Source organism: Rhopalosiphum padi, chromosome 2 (genome assembly GCF_020882245.1).
Source record: "Rhopalosiphum padi isolate XX-2018 chromosome 2, ASM2088224v1, whole genome shotgun sequence".
NCBI classification, from domain to species: domain Eukaryota; kingdom Metazoa; phylum Arthropoda; class Insecta; order Hemiptera; family Aphididae; genus Rhopalosiphum; species Rhopalosiphum padi.
This window is the reverse complement of record NC_083598.1, coordinates 29,979,220-29,994,187: the sequence shown is the minus strand read 5'-3', so window position 1 is coordinate 29,994,187 and position 14,968 is coordinate 29,979,220. Positions and strand designations below refer to the sequence as shown.

At 31.1% G+C, this 14,968-nt stretch overlaps 1 protein-coding gene across 1 annotated transcript; it reads left to right on the top strand.

The window, feature by feature from the left end:
- On the top strand, positions 1-14,749 carry LOC132918937 (uncharacterized). The gene is given in 10 exon segments (XM_060980294.1): positions 1-1,882; positions 1,936-3,390; positions 7,422-7,640; positions 8,091-8,274; positions 8,277-8,354; positions 9,363-9,624; positions 11,557-11,572; positions 12,764-12,852; positions 12,854-13,026; positions 14,391-14,749. Coding segments are annotated over 9 exon segments (1,611 nt in total). The 5' UTR covers positions 1-1,882; positions 1,936-3,159.
- Positions 14,750-14,968: the final 219 nt, after the last annotated feature.

The following is a 14,968-nucleotide window of genomic DNA, read 5'->3' as shown; positions in this document are numbered from 1 at the left end:
GGTAAGAACATTCTCAATCGTGCTATTAAAAAAGGTACGGCCGATAATGACCGTTCTCAATCGTGTTCTACCAGTGTAAGGGTATATCTGTCCGGTAAAAAAAGGTACGTATATGTAAGTTCATACACGTTGGAAGACAGGTACGATATAAAAAAATGTACTATACTTTATATAACATTATAAGTTAACAAACTAATGATACTGTCTTAAAAAAAAATTAAAATATCATAATACATTTCATTTTCATATACATTTTAGTATAATATTTCAATAGTAATTATTGAAATTCTCAAATTATTTTTAGTAAATACGTACATAAAAATAAACTAATAAGTCACATATAAACAAAAATGGATTTTTAAAAATTACATTGTTTTTCTCGCTTCAATTTTGGAAATATCAGGTGTATGGTTGTGTTCTTTTTCACTTTCATTAATAATTTGACCATAATACGACCACGACATTTTTTCGTATTGCATTCGATACATCGCCAACAACTGTTTTTGTAAAATCTATAAAATATCCGATATAGCACAGAAGGTCTCGAGCTTTTTCACTTTTAATAACTTCGAATTTATTGTAAAAATTATAATTTAAAAAAAATTAAAATATTAAATACAATAAATTGAATAGTGTTCAGTATCATGCACGTGTCAACGTGTGAAAATATAGTAAAGTTATCCAGCGATAAGAACCTACATCTACTTCTACGTTATCGTCATTGGAATTTTATTCTAATAAAAACGATTTAATAACACCGCGCGTATCGATACGATACGAATGATGCGGCAAATAAATAATATCATTATCTGATTATCATCAAACCTGAAGAGTAAAGATTATCTAATGGATTATATAGGTATTCGCAGACACTGCAAACGAATTCATTTCTAATTTCGTCATGTCGTGTACAAGAGTTTTGCACTTAATACAGTGAATTTTTATGAACTTTTATTCAGTTCAGTATAATATTATAGTACTCGATTAGTCAATTGTCTCACCACTTAATTGTCGCAGCGCCTAATTTTCATTTTTCGCCGCGCTCAATTGTTGGGATACCAACAAAAATCAGTCAAAAATATGCCAAAAAAGAAAATGTTATAAATGAAAAAATTGTAGAGTACTCATCAAACAAAAACCAAAAGGATTACGTTAAAAATTTATAAGTTTACAAAATAAACCACATAAAATAATTTTTTTTTTAAATATATAACAATATCATCCGAATGTACCGTGTCCCTAAAAATGTCCACCGAGCCCCACCGTGTGCATGTCTATGATTGTACAGGTATATCTGCCATCGTTTATTTATATTCTGCGCAAAATATATGATGAGATGGGATGGACTGAATATAGAATGTTCGTGTTGACTGTGCGCATGAGCAGACTTCGAGATAATGCACTTCAACAATTCGCGTACGGAACACTCGCAACTCGGTATACGTATAGTGTATACAATACGTATCTGTCACCGCCAATAAAAAATCTGCAAATATACAATACAAATGAAATCATTATAATGAACTATAACGATTACGACGCAGTATACGTATAAAATAAGACACGTGGTTAACAATCGTTATTAACGTTTGGAATCTAACGACGCACTTGTGTTATATTCTGTGGTGATACGCAGTCGTAGTAATAGTTATGATTATTATTTTATTGGTCACACATAAGTACCTACATTAATGGAACGGTGGCGACGTCCATTTGAAGCCGTTTGGATTTCTACGTTTTTGGATTGGCCAATGTTTGGATTACCGCAACGCTATCACGATTCACGGTGGCTATCGCTATCGCAGCATGTGGACAACGACTCGGACCCAATAATGCGATAACTACGATAGCGACGGTGTGTTGATGGCAAAGACGGTACGGGGTGAGTTGCTTGGAATAAAAATGTCAGCAGTATCAACTCACCTGCTGTTTTAGGGTACGGTGCAGCCGGTGCAGGCGGTAACCGGATACAGACAGCATTACCGGCAGGACGACAATTACATAGTATCAGGCCCGTGCAGCACCTATCCGAAGACTTACTCCTAATACCTCTTTAACGTCTTCCAATCCTGACGACAGAGTCCTGTCCGCAGTAACTTACACGTGCATTCACGGCATTCTGATACATTACACGCATCGTCAGACGGGTTACCAAAACAGTTTTCGCGCAAAAAAACACGAAATAATCCCCTTTTATATTTTATATTACGACCGGGCACGGCCCCTAGTCGTATTTTGCCGTTTTTCACCAAAAAAACTAAATATACGTATTTTTAAGATGGAAGCGCACTCGCGATGCCTCTAAAAACGATGTAGCGTGTACATAGGACCACCGGACTTTCTTTCTGTATCAAAAAAATTTCGAAAATCCAAATATTAAGCACCTAAGTAAGCTAAAACCACTTTTTTTGAAAAAAACTAGTATGCAAGTTTTCGGGGTGAAGGAATTATTTTTTGACTCTGATACTTTACACGCATCGTTAGACGGGTTGCCGAAATAGTTTTCGCGCAAAAAAACACGAAATAATCCACATTTTTATTTTATATTACGACCGGGCACGGCCCCTAGTCGAATTTTGCCGTTTTTTACCAAAAAAACTAAATATTCGTATTTTTAAGATGGAAGCGCACTCGCGATGCCTCTAAAAACGTTGTAGCGTGTACATAGGACCGCCGGACTTTCTTTCTGTATCAAAAAAATTTCGAAAATCCAAATATTAAGCACCTAAGTAAGCTAAAACCACTTTTTAAAAAAAAAACTAGTATGCAAGTTTTTGGGGTACATAATGTCATAATTGTTTTTTTATTATATTGTACATTTTATAATTTTTATATTTTAAATAATATACTTTTATTTCAATAATAACAGCACGAATGTGACACACAGAGAAAATGCTACAATGAGTAAGCCAGTAAGCTATATACTCGTGTCTCTATAAGTCAACTACGCACTTTATTCGGCCATCCAAAGACTGGCGGCATGGTGGTTGGCCGTAAAAGTGCGGTTAACGTGGCTGCCCGACAGTACTAAATATTACAAGGCGAAAGTAACACATTACGACGGCGGCGGAAATTTTCCACTGGTCAGGGTTGCTGCGGTCAACGGCAATTCCAATCAAATTACCGGCCGGCGTGGCAAGCTGCAGATTGATATGTATCATGTATTATGTATATTCCGAGCGCATGCCGATGCAAATTAATGTGCCCCGTTTAGTCTGCGACACGATGTCAGTGATGTACTCATGTCACCACATATATATTCATATCGTCACTACAGACACGGTCAGGATATATGTATATAATATATATGGATCTCGTTCAGTACCGTGTCGTGTCACCGCAACTAGACGTCGTCACTGCAGCCCTCAAAGACATGTGCGACCGTTTGCTGTGAGTTCACGTGTATAATCCCGTATCACACGATATTTGATTTATTTTTTTACTTTTACTTTTACACTATCTCGGTGAGACGTCTCCGACACCGACACTGTATTTGTGTACGATCGCAAAATACCATTTGCGATTTGGATCGGTTTCTTTATCGGTCGCCGTATTGTTTTTATGCGTCCCCGATTTGCGTTCGTCAGCCTCCGCCCGCGTTGCGACGCGTAAACGTCCGTACGCCGTGTCGTTTTTGTATTGACGTGCGTCGAGTGTGCCACCACTTCACGGCAACCTATTCGGGCGTTAAACGCTTCAGCGCGTTTTTAATATTTTCAACATTGTTGTCCGGTTTCTTCGCCGGTAGTCCCATCGCCGCACGCCGACTTCTCTATACCGTTTGTCCGTTTGTCGTTACCACTGTACGTGCAATGCAGTACACGCGGTCTCGCTCTAACTATACCGTTCTATAATATGACGTTTCGTGTCCATCGAGCAGTCGGTCGAATTGTTCCGTAACGATCAGTTGTTGAACTCTGGTAAATTTTTAACAATTGCCATAACTGCTATAATATTGGTGTCGTTACGCCGGCATAATCGTAGTACCACCTAGCCACTTTGTCGCCGCCGCCGCCGCCGGGCCGCGCGATTGTAATAGGCGGGTGTTGTTCGGCTGGCCGCCATGCAGAGGGCACATTGAATTGATTCTAGTGATGAGCTACACGAGTTGCATAATTTTGATTTGTCGAAAAAGTGGTATTAAGGATTTTTAAAACATCGTACTAGGTCAAATAGTTTATAAAAACTAAAAATTTAAAACAACAACTTTTTGGAAAAATGAAAAACTGTTCCCAGTGAAGAATTCCTTGTAGAACAATACAACATCAATGAAAATTTTTCGATGAACCATCATCAGGTGATAAAAAAAAAACGCCAATGAAAACTGAAAATTTCGAAATATTGAAAATCTTGATTATAATTTCTATTCGTTTGTAGGTTTTGATAGATTTGAGGTCCTGCTGGAAAATTCGAGCGTGAGCCTTTAAAAAATTATTATGTAACAATGTAACCAAAAACATAATATATTTTATAATACTATTCAGTCAACTAACTATAATATAATAAATAATATGATAACTTTGTATTATTAAATGTATTTAAATCAAGAAGAACTTGTACATTAAATAATTAACAATAATGATGATGTATGGGTCTTTGGAAAAATAACGGCCGAGGTTAGGTTAGGCCGAGTCACCGATTCTCCGCAGCTTGATTATTGTATTAAATTTTCAAATATTTCTATCCAGCAAATAATTTTTAATTGACATTTATAAAAAAAAACTTAATAATACATTAAGTAGACGAAATGTCTGCATAGAATCGGTTATTACTTATTATAATATTATATAATGATACATTAAATTCCAATTTAACACATCCATTACACTATGTGAGATGTGACCAACTCGATACGTCCTACTGTACAGCAAAGCGATACCAATTTTGTCACCTTTTTTTTATTTATGACCCCATAAAATACCAACTAGATACAATTTGTTACTTGAAACCACCCTCAAAATTAAAATTCAAAGCACTAAAAGATAATAACGAACACATACAAAGAAAATACATCATTGTAAAATAAATACATTCATCATCACTTCTCTCAGAATCTAAAATAAGTTTTCATTTTGCTTGTATAATATTGTTTTCATTATAACTTTTAAGTTGTAGTAATAATATTCACATAATTATGATGTATGAGACAAAACTTAATAAATAAACATCAATAATAATAGAAATATTAAATTATCATTATTGTACTGCACAATATAATTATTCTCGTACCTTGTATCCTAGCACACTAATCAAATTATGTATACAAGACACAAGTATAATATTTTAGTATAATATGGTCTAAGATTAATATGAAAAAATATTTAATAACTCATTTTGTACTTAATTATATGTACCTTTTCAATAAGTAAAACAATAGGTAGTTATCGCTTAAAATTGGAAGGTAGTCCAATGGTATAAGTACTAAAGTACTACTTAAACAATAACAATAAACAATATTTAGTGAATCTCCTACCAAAATGTAGGGATAGTTGTCTTACTATTGATTATTATATTATTCACATTATATCTATAACGATGGAGTTATTATAATAATATGTTTTAATTTTTTTTTTTTGCTTTGTGGACTCTTATTTTTTGGATCCCTCATAGAAGAGGAATGTTTCAAGAATAAGTAAGTAATTATATAAAATATCAATTAAATGTAAAATATTTACCTCGAATATGTAATTATAATTTTTTATTTATATTAATTTTATATATAAAAAAAAAAAACTAAAATAATAGAAAATTTTTCATACCATTTAAATAACTTAAAAGTATCTAAAATAATAAAATGGTAATATAAACTATAAACATTTGTTAAAAATTTTAAGTATCTATTATGGTTATTTATTTTTAAATTACTATAAAATAACAAAAATTGTTTGAGGGGAATTAGTTATTAGTTCAATGGTTATTTCAATGGAAATATGCAATTTCTTAAAAATATAAACTTCGAATGCTCATTTGAAATTAATTAGACTTTTCGTAGGAATTTTTTTTAACTAAGATTGAAAAATTCATAAGTAAGTTTGTATTGAATTTGAGTTTTAAAGATGAATCTTCTGACAAATAAAATTTTTTGGTATAATCTTACTATAATTATATATGTATATACTTATAATTAATTTGATTTTCCAAAAGTAGGTAGTGCACAAATATTTTTATCGGCCCTCTGTATTAAAACGTATGACTTTTTTAAACTCAATGTGTTTGTAATAAACATATATTAGAAAAACACAAGTTACACGCTACGACACTACCACACATTTCTGAGGAGTATAGTCGTGGCGGGTTAACATTAAAGTTAAAGTGCAATCAAAAAGGAAAAATAAATGAATAATGTTATCATGATAACAAATAACACAAGTCAAACAATATTGGTTTCACAGTACACAATCACATTACACAATTTTCAATTGTAAAATTGAATAATTAATTCATAGCAATTTTTAATATACATGTATAATACTTTAGCTAGATAAAATATTTGGTGATTCTTATTTATGTTATTATTTTTTATTTTAGCTTACACCCGTAAGTTTGGATGAGCGCACTAATTTTTTTAAATGTTTTTGTTTTTTTAAGAAAAATGTTTTTATTTTTACTTTAGAATATCTATAAAAGTTGGTATTTAAATGCCATTCTTTCGACAAAATCTAGTCTTGATATTTTATTATTTTGAAATTATGTATATTGATTTTAATATGTAGATATGATATTTTTTTACATGTACCTACTTCCTTTTTGTTTTCATGTTTTTTTTTGTGGTTGTTGTAATTGCTATTTTACTGGGTTTATTCAATATATCCAAAAATGTATTTATATCTGGCTGGCGTGAATAAAATAGTTACTTACCGGTATATTGTGGACCGAGGACGTAGTCGGCTATTTAATATAATTTGTCGATAATACTGCGGACACAACTGGGCTATGATAAAGGTAAAAATTAAGAACTGAACGCACTCGGGATATCCCCAATGGTAATGCATACCTACAAATGTCATAGTACAAAACTGGCAAGTGAGATTGTTAAGTGTTTGAAGTAAAGACGGCGGTGGGATAGGTAATTAATGGAGCGACGTAGTACTATAAAATCCTAAAATCTCCGGCAACGAACTATATGGAGTATGAGTATTAAACGGGAGTAGCTAGGTTTCTGAATCGACTATTTTATCCTATTTAGGCATAAACGTTTCGAGTTCCAACAAATAATAATTTTTAATCACGTCATAATAACTAAAATCGTTATTGCTCGTTTAAACATCTAATTTTGTTTAAATTTAAACTTCAAATGTCTATAAACAGAATTATTATGTTTTTATATTATTTTGGTTTTTAGATTTCAGTAAAAATATTACTATGAAGGAACACGTATTAAATTTTCAAATCTTGACAATAAAAATTGAACATTTTCACAGGGATTTTACACTATGACAATGTACTCAAGCGATAGCAGTAGGATACACAACAATGCGTCGGAGTTTACCGCGCAAGCTTCAGCTCATATTTTGGAACGTTCTTCAACGTTCGCTCTCAATCGCAATGATGACACTGACACCGACCATCCGTTACTCGACGAATTGAACATCAATGGCTACAATGAAATTAAACAACTTATACAAAAAACATTTCCCAGCGTAAGTAATGCTACGATTGTCAAATGACCAAAAAGTTATTACTTATTATAGCATTAACGCTTGATAATTAGTATATTTATTTGAAATAATCTTTTTAGAGTTATACAATAATATATACACATAACTGATTGCTGAGCGAATCGGTGGCTATATAAGTATATAACTATGGTGTCTGTCTCTGCTCTAGCATATACACACAACGACAACGGTGTCAATTTTTTCTCTTTCTCCTTAACTTATAGCCTATATAAGTTATAGGAAACATTGATAGGCGTATATAGGCGTTCAAAATTAGTATTATTTATTAGATAGTATATTAATGTATCCTTTACGGATTGTCATCGCTTATAAATATTAAGTACCTATAAACTTGTCAGAATTGAATTGATTGATAAAAAATATTATTTATCCTCATTATTAATAATTATAATATACCGTTCTATATTCCAGTGCGATGTTAGTAAGATATGCCAAGTCTACGCCCCGCAGATGTATGGCATGTATTTGCTGCGCATGGAAGAAATTAAATTGAACGTTGGCCGAAGTGTTCGAGAAAAATTGCTATACCATGTGACCACCGAGTCCAGAGCCATGGAGTCACTGAACAGCGGACTGGACTGGAGACGCACCTGTCGCAACAATTCGGATGCGGTGTTTCGTTCAGCGACAATGCGGATTACGCTAATTATTATGCTGACAATTCTCCCAGCGAAGGTATAATACTAAAATGTATTATAATGGTTTGTTTATTAATTAAATTCTCCTCACACCACTAAAACAAATACAACTCACACAAATTCGTTGTTAAGATATTGTATCTAACTTATAATATATTATTATTATTATTATTATTTTAATTGTGATACATATACTTTTTTACTATAAAAGGATGTAACGCACTATAGGCAATTTGTGTTCGGTCGATCTAATTTTATACTTTTAGCTTTAATATAAAATTGAGTTGACCTAATATCAAACTTAAAGAAATTAACATGATGTAGGCCATAGGGGATTTCATAGTAATTTATAAATTGAATTTAAAAATAAGTTTACTTATAATAACAAAGTAAATTATTACAATTGTATAATGACTTCCATAGTTTCATCAACATTAAAATATCAATAGATATCTATGATATGCTTATAATATTATTCTTACTTTCACATTTTATAATACTGTATATGCTATATAATGGTGAACTCTTGTAGTTAAATTTACTAGATGTCTAGATTGCATAAAATATTGTTGCACCTTGCACATGGGTAAGAATAAGAGAACAATAATTGCACCGAGCAATGACGTAAATAAGAAAAAATACCAAAGGGGCACAAGCTCCCAGACAATTTTTTTTTAATTATATCATATAATATTATATATGTATTAGTTTATAACATATATTATACATAATATAATATGTATCAATATTATGACATAATTTTTAATTAATATTTTCTTAATAAATTAATGCATTTATTTTATTATTAGAAAATCAAAACAAAATAATTATTTGTTGTAAAATGTAGCAACATAATTTAACATTATACATTTTTCTATGATCAATTAAGATAGTATGACATTCGAAAAACTACATAGAACATGCAACTTAAAGAATGATTGTCCATCTCTAATATGTTTAGATGCCACTACACCAGTAATTATATCTACGTCATAGTAATATTAATAATGTAAGCGTTTTTTTCTGTTCTCGCGAATGGCTGCAGACACGCGGATCATCATGATATGTTGTGTGCTGGTTAGAGAGACGTACGTGGTCCACGGCCAAAACAATGGGAACGCCTTAATCGTACCACCTAATAATGCGGACACGTCGGTGAGCTATACCGGTCACGTGTACGTTAAGTACAACGATAATGAATTTTATCCACTGTACTTTGTGTACTATCTGCGGAGACCTGAACACCGGACCACAAGCAAATTTTACCGCGCTAACAACCGCCGCCGGACCCGTATGGTATCTAGGTGGTAGCTATAATCTCCCATTCAGCAACAACAGCTACTTATTTGATTCCATCGACAATGATATTATCATTTGTATGAGTATGAGTTATCATAGTAATGATAATTCCTGGTTATTATAAATAATTGTTTTAATTTTTACGTAATTGAACAAAAGTATTGTCTGAATAATTTTTTGATTTTATATGATATTAAATATTTATTAATATTGTTATTTATACTTCTTTCACTACTCATTCGTATTATTATAATTTTATTATACATGTATTTTTGCGTAAATAATTCCTATCAATAACTATTACCTATTAATTACCGGTGGTATTTATGCGTATGATTAGCATTTTAACTTAATTTGATTGTACTAACTACTAGTAGATTCATTAAGATGTAGGTACATTTCAACTTTTATGTATATTTCATGTTATGCAATCAGTACGGAGATGGCTATGAGATAGCCAATATAGTATTAATATAGAACGTCGCCACATCGGGTATTAATGATGCAAACGTTTAGGAAAATGTAAGTCTGCTACTGTGGAAGAACCTCAATAAAAAATCTGTAGTAATTTTCGCTCCAAAAATGTGTAGACCAATCATAGGACAGGACTCATTCGTGGATTTTATTTCGTGTGCAGAATGGTAATATACATTCCAGCATTTGGCTTTAGTGTAGGGTTGCCATACATCACGTTTTGGCCGGGACTATACGGATTTTTAATATAGTGTCCCGTTGTCCCGACAATGTTTTGGAACGTTTAATTGTCCCAGAATCAAACTTCAATAACGTATGTTTATACTTTGTCTTTTACTAAACATTTCTTATTTTTGTTTTTTTTTCTAAATTTTAATTTTTTCTGTAGTATCTAAAATCTAATTAATAAATATATATTGTTTTGATAAATGATAAGTTAATTATTTGATTGACTAACAAAAACAATTTTAAAATTATTTCCTCAGTTTGTTAATGGCGACAATTAATTATTAATGAATAGTCAATAGTTCATTGTTTTCATATCACTGCGTAATAGTTTTTGTCATAGCATATCGCTAATAAATGATAATTCTGTCGATTAGTCATCATACACATTGTGTAAGATTTTGCCTTACAAACGTCGTAAAATGTCAAATACTCAAATGTTGCAGTATTTACGATTGTGCGTGAAATTCTAGTTACGATCAAATAATAGTGTGCTCAAACTGGTGGTTGACCACAGAATAGTGCCGCCGGTATACGATTTTTGCCATACAATTTATACAAAAAATATTCGTCCCGTTTTAAGTAAAACCTTACTTTGGTGGATAATTTAAAAATTTATCACCGTTATCTACGTTAAAAATTAGATGACTAAATTTGTACATTTTATAACTCACGAGTTAAATCAGTATTTTCGGTTGCCGCAGCCACCATAGGTATACCTACTGTGTTCGATTTCTGTTACGACTATAAAACACATACATTGTAATTATTTTAAATAATATATTCTAATATTCTATTCAAGTAATTCAAAACAACCCGACAGCGACCAATTTTCGTTGAGCAATGGTTAGGCAACACCCATTTATAATTCGCACCAAGTCAACTATAATGTATACGCCTGCCTTGTTATTCAGCCACGCCTCTGTGCACAAATTGGCCATCGAGGTGTCTTCTTGAATGTAGAGTATATGGTAACCAACAAATAATAATATACAAACCATTAAGCGCCCGTTCATTCCAGTCCCTATTTTTGTGTGGAGTAGCACACACAGTGTACACTGTGCAGTAGCAAAATTTACAAAAAATATGGACTGGTTCATTCTATCAACGTTGTCAATGTTCACCGAAGATATATTTCTTAAATAATTTTTATAATAAATTAAGATAAGCTTAGCAATTAATATTATACATTCATACTTATGATATACTTATACTTATACTTATTAATACTTCTATTGAAGTACCACAGACAGCAAGGTAAAAAATCGAATTCACTCATGTGTAATATAATATAATATAATATGTGTATGCATAATATAACAATATATAAAGTATTAACCAATAATCATAAATCATTAACTCCTAACTCGGTTCACTTGTCCATTCACCATACACATATTTTTCCCGTTGTTTCTCCGATAACATAATACTAAGTAGACAGTTTAACTGTAACACACTGATACTATTGTAAATAAATTGAATAGGTAAAGTTCACTAAAAATTATTGACGTCGAGTGTTTGAGTGTTGGTGTTCAGGATTTAACGCCAGTCAACTGAGGCATCACATTTTTGTGGCTGCACTTTAGGTACTGCAGCAATTCATTTAATACATATTCAAAACAGAAATATGTGTATACAGGAACACTGTTTCTGGAACAGTCGTATATGGGTTAGTTCGAGAAGATTCGATCTTTTAAAAATTCTCAAACATATTTTTATTCGTATTATTTCGTTATAAAATTTATTTTTATTTAAAAAATTTTCAAGGTTTTCAATCATTATACAATAAAGTAAAAAAAATTTGAAAATTTCAATTGTAAAAAAAACAAACATATTTTGAAAATTATATCATGTCTTGGTTAAATATTTAGTGAACATTTCAAGTCTGAAGTTTTAGATTTTTTTAAAGAGTGAATACCTACCACTGCAGTGTAGTTATAATGTAATTGCAATTGTAATTGAAATGCGTATGTTAAATTTTAATTTAATAATATTATATTATAAATACAAAAAAACATTCTGATAGCGGATGAGACAATTGTCAGTTTAAGTTAGGTATATTTCATAATATGACTTTTTATATCACTATTAAATTTATTTAATTTACTAATGCTATTACGGTATGTTGATTTTATTTTTATGTAAATCATTGTATGTTATGTATATTCTTAAAATTGAATTATTATTGTAGTAAAAAAATCGGAAATTTCTCATGCATATAAATAGCCGAAAAATCGTTTAAGGAGAAATAGCGGTATTATTATGGGTGAAAATCAAAAGTAAACATTTTAACTTCAAACAGTTCAAATGCTTATACAAATTAATGAAACTTTCCGGTAATTTTTTTTATCATACAAAAAATATAAGGAATTTCATACACTTTTAAATCTATTAAATATAAATACATATAATAATTTCCAAATTTTAATATGTCGTTCAATATTTCAGTGCAATGTCAATAAGATACGTCAAGTCTACGCCCCGCAAATGTACGGCATGTACATGCTGCGCATGGAAGAAATGAAATTGGACGTTGGCAAGTGTTCGAGAAAAATTTCTATACCATGTGACCACCGAATCCAGGGCCATGGAGTCGCTGAACAGTGGACTGGACTGGAGACGCACTTGTCGCAACAAATTCGGGTGCGGTGTTTCGTTCAGTGACGACGCCGATTACGCAAATTATTATGCCGACAATTTTTCCAGTGAAGGTATATTTATATTTATTTGTTTTTCAAATAAATAATACACATCCCCATTCGTCAAACGTATCATAACCGCTCAAAAATCATTGTCAAAATTGTCCAATGTATACTTAACGAAATGGATTTATAATGAGTTCCATCCAAAATTGACATGTTTTGTTACTACACCCATAATAATAAAACTTTCTTTTTTATTATTTAAAGGATATCAGCACTCAATTAAAATTCTCTGAAAATTATTCTATTTTAAACATCATATTAAAAATGTATGCCATTATACAAAAAGGTAAAAAAAAATTATAAAGATAAAAATATAAAATTAATTAAATGTTTTTAATTGCTTCAAATTATGGTAAACAATAAAAATTTCTAAAAATGCGCAACAATACTTTTTGAAAAGCTAAGTGATATTTGTTGTTTCCTTTAAATGAATCACAATTGTACTTGTATTAACTATTATATATTATAACAAAACTATTATCCATCTCACATACGTTTACTGTTTAAATTCTAGTAATTTTATCAGTCACCTGTAGCAGTACATAATATTTGAGGTATCTGGGTCCATTTTTACAGAGAAATTAAATAAATCTCATGGTGATATAAATACATATTATATGTATTACTACTTTAGAATTTAACAATTACCATATATATGTGTGTAAAATGTATTTTTTCATTTTTATTAAATTTAAATATTTTTGTACTGTGGTCTTAGTTTGTGCAGTTTAGTTTATAGTTTTTTTCACAATATGGATATTAATATATACAACAATTAATTAATTAATAAATGTATAGATTAACAATAACAATTTATTCTACTTAATTATGCACTATGATTTGCATATAATACATATATTTTTGCGAATATAAAAAATAATTTTACAAACAATGTGTACAGTGTACACGGTAATCGTCGAACGTGCAGTAAGGCAGTAATATCCATTTGAACTTTTTTAATCTTCCTATAAAAATGTACACAGAAACCTCAAGTACATAATAATAAATTATGACTATACAAGAATAATTTATTGATCATTCAGGATAATCAGATTAATAAATACAATATAATAAATAATATAAATGAAGCCCATTTACTATACTGACTGACACTAAGGATTTCCTCTTAACTCTGAATTGGAGTAGTAATAAAAAAAATAAACGTGTTTTTTATATGACTATACCTGCGAGTTTAGTACGAGCATCGGAGTATATTCCTCCAAGATACAGTAAAAACAAAACGTAATTTAGAAAATATTTTATTTATTACTTATAGTCTTATAGGTATATACTTACGTTATGTCCTCATGTAGTTAATAATGTGAGCATTTACTCGTATTTTATTTTTCTGTTCTCGCAAATGACTGTAGACACACGAGTGATCATGATGTGTCTCGTGCTAGAAAATAAAACGTACGTGGTTCCTAGACAGTACCAGGGGAGCACCTTGGTTATACCACCCAACCAAGCGGACACGACCATGAGCCATAACAAACGCGTGATCGTAAAGTACAACGATAATGAATTTTATCCACTTTACTTTGTGTACTACCAGCGGAGACCTGAACACCGGACCACGAGCAAATATAACCATGCCAACAGTCGCCGGCTGCAATTAGAGGATGCAATAGAGGCTATGAATATCTATGACGACCCATATGGAGGCGAACCTTCCTACTTCAGCGATACATACGAAGAGCTACAAAGTCAATACAACGACGATTACTGATTAATGATTATTATTTATACAACATAGTTATAAGTAATTGTTTTTATTTTTTAGCAACCAGGCAAAAAATATTACCTTTAAATATTTTAATTTCATATATTGTTTAATATTTATACACATTGATTTTTTTTTTACGTCTTTCGCAGCTAAGGCCACATTCAGTTTAACAATTTTATTTACGGTTAAGTAATAAATATTCATTCTCATCGTAATTACACG